Here is a 14,317-nt window from a genome sequence, read left to right as displayed (position 1 = left end):
ATGTTTGCTCTAGTACCTTGCATACAGTAAGTAAGCAAATATTTTAATTGAATGTATGACACTTCTCAAGTTTATTTTTTTTTAGTTTTAGATATAATTGATAAATAGCACTGTATAAGTTAGGTGTACACCATACTCAAGGTTATTTTCAATGTGACCTTTCTGGGGTCTTCATCAGCTGAGTACCCCAGTAATCCTGTGGCAGGATTCTCTGTTCCATAGCACTCATCATACTTATGATTCATCTGCCTCCCCAGCCCAGACTTTGGATTCAGTACTGTTAAGGTATTATTATGCACCATCCACTATTCTAAGCCTGGGGATATGAAACACTATTGTATTATTTAGGCAAGAATGGATGAGTAACCTAACAAGCAGAGGCAGTAAACATAGAAAGAAGGGGGCAAAGATGAGATATATCAAGATTGGAACACAGCGACGACTTTATGTTTGGGCTGAGCAAAAACATGGGATTATAGTCATACCAATCCCTGACATAGGGGAACAGTTTTGTGGGGTGGAGGGTGAGTGTTCAGAAATTTTGGATTAATTTGCATTGCCTTTAGACAACAAGGCTCAACTCACTGCTCTTCATCACACTAGGACAACAGACCAAAACTCAGTTTATTCCTCTCCATCCCCTAAAAGCACTTGGGTATTGGATTGGCTTCCTGACTCAAGGTTCTTTTGAGTACATAGCCAACCAGCCTTTTCTCTTATCATGCCCTCTTCAGGGACATGTTAGTTTCTATTTCAGGTACTTAGACCCCCATCTACATGCTCTCCTTCCCTGCTTCTCTCCCTGCCTACCCTTGAGGGTGGGGGACCAGCCCCTCTCCTTGTCCTACTGTGATCTTCATTCTGGGCGTCACTCATTCCATGTGGCTGATAAGCATTGGAGGGTGGAGGTGGGATACAGGCAAGAGAGCTCCAGCAGCCTTCCAGGCAAGTTCTCCAGAGGGATCTAACCAATAGCCAACAGGGAGTAGAGAGTGGAAAGTCTACCATTTGCTTTTGACATTAGTTGTATTAGCTATATGCTGTTGATAAACACAAAGCACCTCCTCAAGGCTGGATCAGTGGCACTCCCCTCCAGACTGTGGGCATATATAGATGTCATCAGTGAATTTTGCCTGTGGGATTCCTGGCCACTCCTTCTTGACAGTAGTATCCTCATGTCTACACTTCTCCTCTGGGCCCAAGGACACCATGATAGAATTCAAACCTGACTTTTACCTTCAGTGTACCTTAGACAAGGTTCTTTCTTCTCTGCTCAAATCCCTTTATTCACAGTCCAGCGTGTGTGTGTGTGTGTGTGTGTGTGTGTGTGTGTGTGTGTGTGTGTGTTGTGTGGAATGCTGACCCAGCTTAAGTATGGGTTAAAGCTCCTTCCCTAGATAGGAAGGACATTTATGCCTCCCTTATGCCTTCCCTGAACACACCACAGTGGAGAGAAGGAGCAGGCAGACAACTCTCTGCTGAGAGATACAGAGTGTATTTTGGGTGGCACTGCCCACCTGCACGTTAATGAAAATGATAGTAGCAGTCCTCTTCAAGGGATGCAGACATTGCAGAGACTACAGAGTTTTTTGCTTGTTCTGGGTCTTCTTGAGCACACCAGTATTTCCCTCTGAGGTGAGAGTTGAGAGTTGGGGTGGGTTCCCTGATTGGGTGGCATAAACCATTCGAGGACAGTGCCGAGGGCAGTGGTGGGGGGTGCCCAGGACTGAGGCAGAGTGGGGTTGATGGGGGCAGGAGCGGTGCCGGAGCTTACTGTCTGGGGAATGGGGAACATGCAAGACAGCCAGGCCCACCTGCTTCTCAGTGGGGGGAAACTGGGCCTTGGGGTTCCCTCTCGTCATCTCTGTCTTAGTTCGCCCCTTGGAACTTTTGGCTGGGACCCAGGCTCTTTTCTACATTTTTTCTTTTCATGTTGGCCATTTTCTCAGATGTGGAGGACATGGATTTCTCCTGCCCTTTGCCTTTTGTCTTGGGGTTAAAACAGTGCAGAAAAAATTTCATCTTATTTCTTAAGCCAGATTCTGGAAGGCTGGCCTCTTGTGGGTACAGCCTGGCATCACCTGCCCCTGCAAAACCCGACCTTGTAGAGTTTGGCCCTGCAATGGCTTACCCGGAATGGGTTGGCCCCGGAAAGGCTGGCCCTGTGATGCCTGGGGCACCACGGGCTGGGCATTCTCGGGAACCCTTGCTGATCTGCTGATGACATTGCGCTTGGCTTGACTGTCTTGCAGGTCATTCTTCTCAGAGTCTTTCCCCCCACGGCCTGCAGGAGGTAGCTCTGGGAGTTTAAGCTGAGGGCGATACTGGGGACTGTGCTGACAGGGAGCATTAAAGTGAAAGCAATGTCTCCATCGCCAGGGGCTATGGGGTGTCCTGTTGAGAAGCATCCCTTCTGGCCTCTGGGCTTCAGCTGAGTGGCTTTTTTCTCTTGTGGAGGAGAGTGCAAACCCGGCATCCCCTTCTCCATGGTCCCTTGCTGACTTGGATTTGCCTTTCTTTTCTGCCAGCTTGGGTACTTGGGCTGAGTCTTTGCTTTTGTCAGGGCTTTGGGGCTCAGGGCTCCAGGCCTCCTCCAGGCTGGGGTTGTTTACACTGGCCTCCAGCTGAAAACAAAGCATCTGGGCCTCTGTCATGTCCCTGCTGGCTTGAGAGATCTTGGAGGTCCAGTGGATAGAACCATGGGGTACTTCACTAGGACTGGGGTGCTTCTGTTTCTGATGCACTGCCTTTAACTCAGTGGCCAGCTGTTCTTTGAAGTGGAACCATTCTGGATCTGGGGCACGTGGCATATCTGGTGGGATGCGGAGTTCCTGGAGCAGTGTTTTTCCTTGGTTGTCTAGATTCCCAGGAGACTCCTGTGTGCATGTTCTCTGTGATTGCTACAGTTTGTTCCCTGGACTCTCTTGCCCTTATGGGAACTCCCAGTTGTATCTCTAGGATCTTCTTTCTCAGATGGAAATTTAGTTTGGCCAAGACAGGTTCCGTGACTAAGCAGGGTCTGGCAGCCTCTGTCTGGCTTTCTAGAGGCACCATCTTGATTATTCCTTCCACCTGCACTTCAGTCTGGAATTCATCTGCAGTGTTTGCACAAGCCTTGCTGGCATCCTGAAAGCCTGGCCCAGGATTTAGAACTTGCTTTTCAGGTGAGGTCATCTGAGTCAGAGGTTCTGTGGGGAATTCAGCAGGCCCAGGCACTGTCTCTGGGATCATAGCTTGGCAAGTGATTGCTGGATCCAAGGCCCTGGAGAGAGCCACATAATAAAGAGTGGGCAGCCCTGACAAGAAGGCCAGATACTTGTGCCGTAAAGTTGTCTCCAGTTTCTCAATGGCTCCCTTGGACAGGGTTTGGGGCTGCTTAGGATATCCTGTGATGGCATTTGGTAAGGCTTGCTGCTGCTGACCAAGGACCACTGGCATCCAGGGTGTAACTTTCTGTTGTAGGTCTGGGTCATTTGCTGCCTGTAGTTCCCGGGGCTTGCTTTCTGGGATGCTGGTGAAGGGAGCTACTTTCAGGCCCCCAGGAATTCTGCACTCCCAAGAGCCACATATGCAAGACAGGAACCTTGCCTTGGTGAATCTGCCCACATTTGGAGTCAATGTGGCTCTATAATATTGCCTTAGTCTAGACAAACAAGTGTGGCATGGGGGCTGACACTGGGTCCATGATGGCTGGGAATGGGTCACCAACCCCAATGCCCTCTAGAGCTGTAGGTTGGGGGACATTCACATTGTCTAGGGCTGTGCTGCTCCAGGACAGAGTCCTCTGGTCACTGGGGGACAGGAGCAACTGGATGGACTGCTGGATCTTCTGGGGCAGGCCCCAGCAATGGTGAATCAACTGCCTCTGGAGGTGGAATTCCAGCAGCCTACTGGCATGCTCTGGGAAGAGTAGTTCCCTTGTGAGGACTGAGATGGGCTGCCCTGGCCAGGAAGTTTTCTCAGTCTCAGAAGACTGGGCTTTTTCACAGGGCTCATGCTGCATGGGACTCTGGGTGTGCTGATCTCTCTGGAAAACATCTGGCAGGCCCCACTGAAGCTGGAGTTGCTTCTGCAGCAGGTGCCACTCCAAGGCTTCATACTCATCGAGAGTCAGAAATGGGATATTGATCTGAGCTTGCTGGTGGTCAAGTGGAGCGATCCAATTTGGGGAAGATGGAGAACAGGGTGGAGCTGACCAGGTTGGAGTTTTAGGCATTAGAGGGAGGAGAGAAGAGAAAAGGATCGTTCAAGTGGGGCTTAGACATGCTCCCATTCATGGAGAAGCCTTGAGAACCCAAGAAGGTGTCAACCAGGGACTCACTGTGCAGAGAAGGGAGGCCACAGAATAGCTGGCTGTATATCTGCTGCACATGGCCCACTGAGTCATTAGCCGGTTGCCCAGGCATGAGATAGAGGCCATTTAATTCTTTAAGGGCTGGAGAGGACAAGGCAAGAGCCATATGGTTTGGGATTTGCTGGTAGTGGGGTCTTTGTTCTGGGTCCATAATGGACCATTCAGAAACCCAGAAGGCCTGGGTGGGCTGGCTGGCCATACATGAACCCCAGTTCTGGTATGAAGTGGTCCCAAATTTCTCAACAGAGAACTGAAAACTATCATTTTGGATGAAAGAAACTGGTTGGTTATGTACAGATTGGTAGAATAATGGCGGATTTGGCATAAACTGCCTCAGAGACTCCTCTACAAGTCTGGGGAGCCCCCACCTCTGGAAATGCATCCTTTTTTTCACATGTACCTCAAGAAGCCTCAGGACTTCAGGACTGAGGAATGGCAGGTGGGCAGGGAGGACAGTGACCATATGCGAGGCCACAGGATGTGTCAAGGTAGTGATTTCTTGGTTCAGGGTCAGCAGAGACCCCTGGGAATTCAAGGACTGCTGGCCTTGGTTCCCATAGGCAAGGCTGGAGTTGCTCTGCATCACCTTCTGCAGGTTCACTGAAATCCGAGGCTCTTCGAGCCTTGATGAAAACATAGTCTCTGGGCCCCTGGACACCTCTGGGACTTGAAATCCCTGCCTTAGTTTGAGGTGTTCAGCCCAGTAATCATGGATGCTGACTGCACCAGTTGACTGGGCAGCTGACTGGGTTAGGGATTTCTGTGACACTGTGAGGGTTGCAGGTGGAAGTGAAAAGTCTTTGGAGCATGGGCAACGATGCTCTATACTCTGCTTAAAAGACACTTTAGATGTGGACAAAATCTCTAGACAAGAGGAGCCCTGCGATGGCCCCCCTGAAGCTGGGGAGACCAGGGTATTCTCACCCACAACCAGCTGCTGAATCTCCAGCACCATGGCATTGCAGATTTGGCAGCAGGGGTCTGCACACAGGAGCTGCCGCACACTCCCCTCCTGAGGAAGCCAGCCCTGGCTGGAAAGGGAAACATGGCAACTGTTGGTTACTGATGGAGCAACATTTGCCTCTTTCCTCCCCTAGCCCTGTAAGCCCTGGGGCCTGCACCTGCTGGGTGTTTACTCATCTACTTTTTTCCTCCTAGGGAAATGCCATTTGGCAAGTTATGGTGGGCTTGGCTGAGGCCCTGGGGCTTACTGGGCAAGGTCTCAGACAACTGATGGAAGTGCAGGGCCTTGAGAGACTGGGAGGTGGGTGGGTTCTCTGCTGACTTGTGCTGAGAAGCTGAGCTAGGAGAAGGCAACCAGGCAGATGGGGGAGCCAGTGGTTAGCTGATGGGGCAGCACCAGGAACATCACCAGCTAGAACTTGGAGTCAGTCTCTTTTGGGGCTGAGGCTGCAGCCTGTGATTCAGTATTTCAAAACTGGAAAAGGTGGTCATTGTGGGAACTCTGTGTTCTGGGGATTACAGGGTACACAGTATCTCTTGGGAGTCCATTCCCATTCTCTAGAGATATTAAGAAGGGGATAATATGACAAGCTTCTGTTTGATGGCTGTCCCAGGAACTGGCCTCCCTGAAGACAGGACCAGAAAGGTAATGTCAGCAAGGTCCAGGGGTCTGCCTTTAAAAGGGTATTGCTGTAAAGAGGATATTAAAATGACGACTTATTTATGCACTTAATTATCCATTCTCTTGACTATAACTTACCTTGCTGCTGAGAGCAAACCCATGTAGAGTCTTTTATGAACTATACACTAGTGAAATCCTGAATTCCAGGACCACTGTGAGCCTAGCCCACAGCAGAACTAGAAAACTCTCTCCTGAAATTTCTGATCCCCCTCTGCCCTGGCAACCCTCTTGGCCAGTGCTCCAAGCTCCACTGTGTCTGGCTCCCTCCCAGCCATTATCCTTCTCCCCAGCTCTGCCCCAGGCCAACCAGAGAAATGATCACAGGCCAGGCTGGGAGTTGGGAGACTGTAAAGAGCAAGAAATCACCTTCTCATGACAGAGAGCAGCTCCCACGGCTTCTCAGCTTCTTCCCGGGAAAGTCTCCTAGCTGAGAAACCAGGAGACAGTGTTACATGGAGCAGGAGAGGATTCAGGCACATCCTATAGGGAGCTGAAGGCCTCTGAGTGAGGAGACTGCAAACCCCAGCAGTTAGTGCTGTTAAGGCATGCCTGTGTACAACGTAACCAGGTATGATGTGCTCTCCTGGACCTGATCTCGTGTGATCTTCACAACCACACTGTAAGTGAGGCAGGATCATCAGATGCCCATTTCATGGTAGCAAGACTGAGAGACGAAGTGACTTCCACAGGGTCATAGAACTAGTAAATGACAGTTAAGGACTTTTCTCCTACTTCATCATTCTTCATTCCTGAGGGTAAGGTGGAGAATTTTGGAACATTCCCAGGGTCTGATTTCCCACCCCAAAAATTCTTCTGGGAGAATTTGTCTATTTGGGGAATTGGAGCCTTCAATGGTAGAGCACCTGGCTCCTGGCACCAGGGGTCACTGAGGGACAGGGTTCATGGGAACCTTGCCCACCATGGAGGGGTGTCAGAGCAGAGACTAGGACTTTACCTTTTGATGCTGCATCTCTAGCCCTTTGTCTGACTTTTCAGTGATGCTTAAAGACAAAAGAGTTAGTGTGAAGCTGGGACACCATTTTCTTTTTCATATCCCAAATGAAACAAAGGAAATATACATTTCCCAGTCCCTTTCTATATAGCTGTCTGTATTTTATACACTCTACTGTATTTCCTTCCTATATTCCACCCTTTCACCAGAACATTTCATTTTTCTATTTTTGTGCTTACTTCAGGGCTCTCCATATTCCATACCTCCTGTCATCTTTCCCAGGACAAATTTTTCAGGGGGCTTAGCATGATACAGGAGGAATAATGGAACTGATCAAATAGTTAGTGGTTCCCAGCCAAGGACTTTTGCTTACTAAGTCCACCAATCAGAAAAATCCCCCATTTTGGAAGGACAGAAATGATCCAATGAAGTAGATTCCATTTTATCTAGGACTCAACCCAGGCCAGATAGAGAGATTCTTGATTTTTCAATTAGAATACACTGTGGGGATGGCCTGGCAAAGAATTATTTCTAGGCTCCGAGAAGAAAAGTACTATAGAATAACTGCATATATCTTATCTGAGGCTTAATTAGTTCAGTCATGGTCATAGTGTTTCCCTACCCGGCAGCAGCTCCTTTTAGGTTCCAATGTTAATCCATGGTAACTTTTTCACCTGCCAGATAATTAGGATAATAATAAAGTTGGAGCCATAGGTATGTAAGGGATACCCTAGATCCCACAGAACAAAAGTTGGGCTCAGCATGGTCTAAACCTCATTAGCATGAGAAGACCAACCATCCCTGTATGTAGGCATTTAGGGTACTGGTGCCTAATGCCTTCCCATGCTATGCCTTGTCGTTTCCACCTCACAGACGATGGAACCAGGCCAGCAGACTGCATCACAAAGCCCTCCTGTTTCACAAGGCAGGTGCGGTGTCAAAGACCTTTACCTGTCTACGGAAGCCCATGTGGTGATTCAGTCTGTAGATAAGGGTGTCTGGTTCTAAGGACTGAAGGTGCTGCTCATAGGCAATGTCTTCACTGTCTTCACTCTCCACACCCTCCACCAGCCAGGTGGCTCAGTTCTCCCTTCAAGACAGCTGTCTGGTCACCCATCCCCTGAAAACTGAGTGTTAAGGGACACAAGGCACCTTTTGAGGAAGAGTGCTTGGGACAGAGGAAACTCGTTATCAAGTCCCCCACCTGTACTGGGAATATATATGAGAAGCACATATGAGCTTAGGGACGGCAGAGTCTGGTTATGGCCTGGGAACGGAGAGCTTTGATGTTACAGGCAGTGGGTATTGGGAAATCAGAGGTGTATGAAGGGGACCATGGCTGAAATGGTGGGGAAAGGCAAAATCTTTATTTTTAAATTTAAATATGTGGAGGAAGGGAAGTCTCCATTCTGTGTGGTGGGAAGAGATTATAAACACTGCTTTCTATGGAGGCACATGAATTTGGTTCACTTCTGGAGCGCTATCCAAAGTTCTGTGTTCTAAAGCACATTTACCCATGTGACAGCATTCTGCTTGCTCAGGAAGATGACTTCTGTAGAGATGAATAGCTACTTCCAACTAAGGGTCACAAACTAATTGCTACTCATGGACCTGCTTATCTACTCTGGATGTATAATGTTTACCTGAGTTTTTTTTTTTTTTAACTTGGATTTTGGTAACTTTCAGACATGTCAGGTGTTTTCCAGTCCGCCCCAGGACCTATCAGTCCTACACCTTGACTATTGATTTAGACATTGTTACCTGCTTGGCTGTCTGTGGATACCGTGATGGACTCCAGTATCTCAGAATTTCTGGATTTCCTTGAGAGAGTCTTGCCCTGGTGACAGTGGTCTCATAGCCAAAAAATTCTTGGGCTCACTATCTCTGAAGATGCTTCTTGGTTCTTCCTCCAGCATCTAGTCCTTTACCCAGCTGGCATGGTGAGCTATCAGTCTGTGCTCAGTCCTAAGCTAGGCAGTGTCAAGGGTACAAAGACATTTCAATCATGTCACCTTCCTGCTGTCAAGACACTTCACTATCTGATTCCCAAGATAAGACTAATCCACACAAAGTAAAAGCCAGCAATATAGAACAAATGGAATCATATACTCATTTGTGAGGCCCAGGTCACAAACATCCCATTCCTGAGGGGAGAAAGCATAGTGAGGATCAGGATAGTCAGAGAAGGTTCCTGGATAGAGTGACACTGGAGTTGAATCTGTAAGTGCAGGCTGTGGGCGAAGGAGTGTGTTCCAGGTAGGAGAGAAACTTACTAACAGATGCAGAACACTGAGGAATGAGCTACAGTGTGCATCAGAAATGCAGTCTATCTCTAGCAGAGATGCAGGGGGATGGACTGGATTGGACTTGAGGAGGAAGACTGGAGGAGCAGGGGTGAGGTCTCTTGATGGAGGCATTTATTTTATTTCAATAACTAAAAAATTTTTTTTAAAGTAGGCAGATATACATGGTACAGAATTCCAAAGGCAGGTATGTAGTATGTCTCTTTCTCATCCTTGTCTCCCTTTTTCTTCCCTGTATATCTTTCAGAATTGATTTGGCAAAGGAAGCATAAATAAAATGATACACTTTTTTTTCACAAATGGAAACATTACAGACAGTGTTTTCTATATTTTTAAATTTAATAATAAGAATATATCTTGTGTATATAATTTTCTTTGATGGCTATACAGTCTTTTTAAAAATTCTTATTTTTTATTAAAGTGTAGTTGGTTTACAATGTTAGTTTCAGGTGTACAGCAAAGCAATTCAGCTATACATACACAGAAATATATATTTTCAGATTCTTTTCCATTACAGGTCATTACAACAAATTGAATATAGTTCCCTGTGCTATACAGTAAGTCCTTATTATTTATCTATTTTATATATAGTAATGTATATCTGTTAGTCCCAAACTCCTAATATATCCCTCCTCCACTCCTTTCCCCTCTAGGAGACAGAGTTTGTTTTCTATGTCCAGGAGTCTATTTCTGGTTTGTAAATAAAATTTGTAGGTTTTTTTTTTTTAGATTCCACATATAAGCAACATCATATGTTTGTCTACAGTCTTCTTTGCTAGAACTACAACACAATTTATCTTCAATTCTACTTTCATGGCTATTTAGTTATTTACAGTTTTTTTCTCTCTGAATAATAATGCTGACATGAAACTCATGTGTATATCATTGTACACAGTTATGAGTATTTAGGTAGGAGGAACTCCTAAGAGTTGAACTGATGGATGAAGGGGTTTGAGTATTTTAAATGTTGATGTTGCCAAATTGCCCCACCAATTGTATGGATTTGTACCCTCACCAAAACTGTGTAAGGGTGCCTCTCTTTCCATACGTGTTGATTCAATGTTATCAAATGTTTATCTTTGTCAACCCAAGAAGTGATTCTGGATAGAGTGACACTGGAGTTGAATCTGTAAGTGCAGGCTGTGGGCGAAGGAGTGTGTTCCAGGTAGGAGAGAAGCTTATCAACAGATGCAGAACAAATCTGTTTTATAAATCTGTTTTATAAATTTGTCTTAAGGTAGGCTAAGCACCTTTTGATTGCTCCTCCTTTGTTTTTCTTTAATAATTTTTTTGTTTTTAAAAAATTTTTTTTTAGGGGGAAGTAATCAGGTTTACTTACTTGTAATGGAGGTACTGGGGTTGAACTCAGGACCTCATGCATGTTAAGCACACACACTACCACTGAGCTATACCCTCTCCCCACCAGCTAAGCACTTTTTGTATGTTTATTTCCTTTTCTTTTAATTATTTGTTCTTATTCTTTGCCCACTGATGATTGATCTTCATCTTTGATTTACAAGTGCTTTTTAATATTAAGAAAATTAGCCCTTTGTATGTATTGCAGATGTTTAAAAAAACTGAAATACAGTTGATTTACTATGTTGTGTTAGTTTCTGGTGTACAGCAAAGTGATTCAGATATATATACATATATTCTGTGGTGTTGCCTGTCAGATGTTGTTCGGGCTCACAAAGGACACTGTTGTTGGCACTGCCCTTAGACCCACCTCAGCTGTGAGAATGCTCACCGGGATGTCCCTTAGGCACTGCGCTCACAAAGATCCACTGTAGTAGGGGACCCGGACTCACTTATAGTTGTCCACCTGACCCACCGTGGGAACTACAGGAATCAGCCCAGACCCCAGCCCCGACCCCAGCCCCACCTTCATGTGCCGCACCCACAAATCCTGCTGCTGTTAATGCTAGACCTACCCCAGCCACGAGAGCACCAGTAATCTGCTCAGATGTCCTGCAGCTGCTTGCTTACAAAACCACTGGCAGCGCAAATTCACCGAAGTTGCACAGCCACTGGGAATCAGGTCAGATTTCAGCCCCACATCCGAGGTTGCGTGGCCACTGGGAACTGGCTCAGATTTCCTGTGTGTGGGCAACCTGCCAGTACTTGCGTAGAGGCAGAAACGCACCCACTGTGAGCATGCTGAGAATGAGGCTGCTATGGTGGGGACCCTGCCTCTCCTTTTGCATGCCGATTAACAATGGGGATTCTATGGTGGACCTGGGCTCTGTCCTGTGCACACCCCCAGCTGCAGTGTGGCCTGGGCCACACTCCAGTCCCTTTGTGCATCTCCCCACAGCCAGCCACCGTCCTCTCCCTGGGTCTGTCTGCTGAAGCCCAGGTTTCAGCACTCAGCCCCCATGTGCACCAGTAGATGCCCATCTTAGGTTGGGGCGTGCAGTGACGTGATCAGGACCACGTGCGCTGGTCCCTCACTGTTCTGACTGCCACAAGCTGGCTGCTGCACTCTCCTCTGAGCCTCTGAAGCTCCCTATTTGTCCCAGCTGATCTCCCAGCCAGTGAAGGGGGTTCCCAGATTAGGGAACCTTTCCCCTCTCACCCCCCACGGGTGCAGATCCCATACCAATTCCTTTTTTTTTTCCTTTCTTTTCATCCCACTTGGTTACATTGTGGTCTTACTTGCAGCTTTGGTTGTATGAGATCTTCTGCCAGCATTCAGTAGGTATTCTGTGAAGACTGTGCCACATGTAGATGTATTTTTGATGTATTTGTGGGAGGAGATGAGCTCCATGTCCTTCTATTTCACCATCTTGATCTCCACCCTCTGCCAATATTTTTTTGTTATTTGATGTTAATGATGATTTTTTGCCATGCAGAAAATTTTGCATTTTATGTAGTCAAATTCATTAGTCTTATTATTAGTCTTTTGTTTTATGGCTTCTGTGTTTAAAAAAAAACTTAGAAAGGGTTCCTTCTCTGAAGTTATAAAGGAGTTCTTCACAATTCTTCAGGTACTCATGGTTTCATTTTTTTAAAGATTACACCTTTGATCCATTTAGTATTTATTTTTGAGTAATGAGTGAAGTTGGTACTTGTATTCAAAGTTAAGAATTGCATTCAAGTACATGTAACAGGTTTAATTACAAAACAGGTTTCTCAGGAGCTTTTGGATTCTGCTTAGGACAAAGCGAACCTGGAAACAGCATTGCTTCCACTATTACAACCAAAAAATCACAAGACAGTCTGAAAATCCTTAACTTTTTGAAATTTATTAGAGAGCTGAGGTTCCAAGGCAACCTAATTAATCTTAATTTTAGGAAAGACAGGCACCTCCAAGGTATAGCCCAGGTGCACTTACTTACTTATTTGGGGGCTGACTCCACTCCCGGACACCATCAAGCTGGATAAGAATTCAGCACTAAGTTTTACGGAATTGCTAAAGGCCAAATGTAGGCCAGCATGAGAATACAGAAATTGAGAGCCACAAGTACAAGGCCAATTCACAATTATCTCCAGGCTCGTCTCTGTTCACTTTACCATGTGTTCACAAGAGAGACTGGAGCAGTGTGCAATTCCTGAGAAAGTTTTCCTTGTGGTACAGGCCTGTGGGAGAGCAGCCACTGCAGAGAAAGGCACCGAGCCATACCCAGATCCGTCTCCCCTGTCTTCCTATAGAACAAAAGCCATAAGCTTCTGGGTGAAGGGCAGTAAATTCTGTCATCAGGCAGCAAACTGCGCCTGGAGAAAGATGAAAAAAAAACCCCTACCCCTGTGAGACCCAGACTATTAGTGGTCTTCCAACAGAGGGTGGGGTAGGAGCATAAAGGTGGCCTTAACTGTAAGACCCAGGGGGTATAGTGCCTATCTAAAACTGATGTTGAATCAGAAAAACAGAGAATGTCTCCCCTGCCCTGTCAAGGAGGCTTGTAAGCATCGAGTAACAGGTAACAGCAGTCTACTGCTGACAGCATCAAGAACATGAAGGGAGATATTTTCTGAGGAGCAGGCACTGAGGGAGGATGTAAGGCTGAGGGTGGGGCAGGTAAACACAGGTAATATTAGAGACACTGGAAGCCTATTACGCACTGACAGTATCCATAGCAGAAACAAAACCCTAATGCAGGTCAGATCCTGACTAGACTGATTCAATCTCTTACACTAAAGTCCTAGCAGAAGGAGAGGTGCGCCCATCTCCAGGCACAAAAACCATTTACCTCAGTCTTTACTGCCTTACAATAGATGTCCAGTTTTCAACAAATTATTATTACAAGGCATTCAAAGAAGGAAGAGAAAAATGACACACTATTAAGAGAAAAAGCAATTAATATGACACAGATATTGTAATTATTCTGACAGGGAAGTTAAAGGAACTATGATTAATACATTAATGGACCTAGTAGAAAAGGTGGACAGCCTTCATGATCAGAAGGGTCAATTTCAGCAGAGAGATGAGAACTCCAGGAAAGAATCAAATGGAAATGCTAGAAATAGAAAACATGGTAACACAGATAAAGATTTCTTTTGTCTAGCTCATCACTAGCCTTGACACATGGGAAAGAATCAGTGAACTTGAAGATAATTCAATAGAATTATCTAAATTGAAACACAGGAAAAAAGTGGAAAAAGACCCCACAACAGAAAAAAGCATACAAGAGTTGTGGGCCAATATGAGAGGGAGGGGGAGGGGAAGAGGGAATGGGGAAGAAATATTTGAAGAAATAATGGCTAAGAATTTTCCAAAATTAATGACATATCAAATTACAAATCCCAGAAGATCAGAGAATACCAAGCAGGATAAACAAAAACACAGCTAGACATATCATATTTGAACTGCTGAGAACTAAAGAGAAAGAGCTCTTCAGCTTGAGAAAAAAAGAAACATTACATAAAGAGGAACAAAGATACAAATATAGCAGACTTCTCATAAAAAACTACACAAGCTACAAGACAATGGCGTGAGATCTTCAAAGTGCTGGGAGGAAAAAATGTCAACCAAAAATTCTACATTAAGCAAAAAAATAAATATCAAAAATCAAAGAAAAATAAGTACTTTCTCAGACCAACAGGCTTTCCTTTCTTCATAAAAC

The 14,317-nt window shown here is 45.7% G+C and overlaps 2 protein-coding genes across 11 annotated transcripts in view; one reads left to right on the top strand and one right to left on the bottom strand.

The window, feature by feature from the left end:
• Nucleotides 1-14,317, top strand: part of LOC116663053 — a 150,236-nt gene that overhangs the window by 45,354 nt on the left and 90,565 nt on the right. The gene's annotated exons all lie outside the window — the stretch shown is intronic.
• FAM205A (family with sequence similarity 205 member A) lies at nt 411-7,813 on the bottom strand. Its single transcript, XM_032477527.1, is given in 10 exon segments — nt 411-1,901; nt 1,903-2,051; nt 2,054-2,883; nt 2,885-3,576; nt 3,578-4,223; nt 4,225-5,385; nt 6,366-6,426; nt 6,955-7,000; nt 7,574-7,619; nt 7,621-7,813. Coding segments are annotated over 10 exon segments (4,050 nt in total). The 5' UTR covers nt 7,716-7,813; the 3' UTR covers nt 411-1,577.

Source organism: Camelus ferus, chromosome 4 (genome assembly GCF_009834535.1).
Source record: "Camelus ferus isolate YT-003-E chromosome 4, BCGSAC_Cfer_1.0, whole genome shotgun sequence".
Taxonomy (NCBI): domain Eukaryota; kingdom Metazoa; phylum Chordata; class Mammalia; order Artiodactyla; family Camelidae; genus Camelus; species Camelus ferus.
Note: the sequence above shows the minus strand (reverse complement) of the source record. Positions and strands in the feature narration are given on the sequence as shown.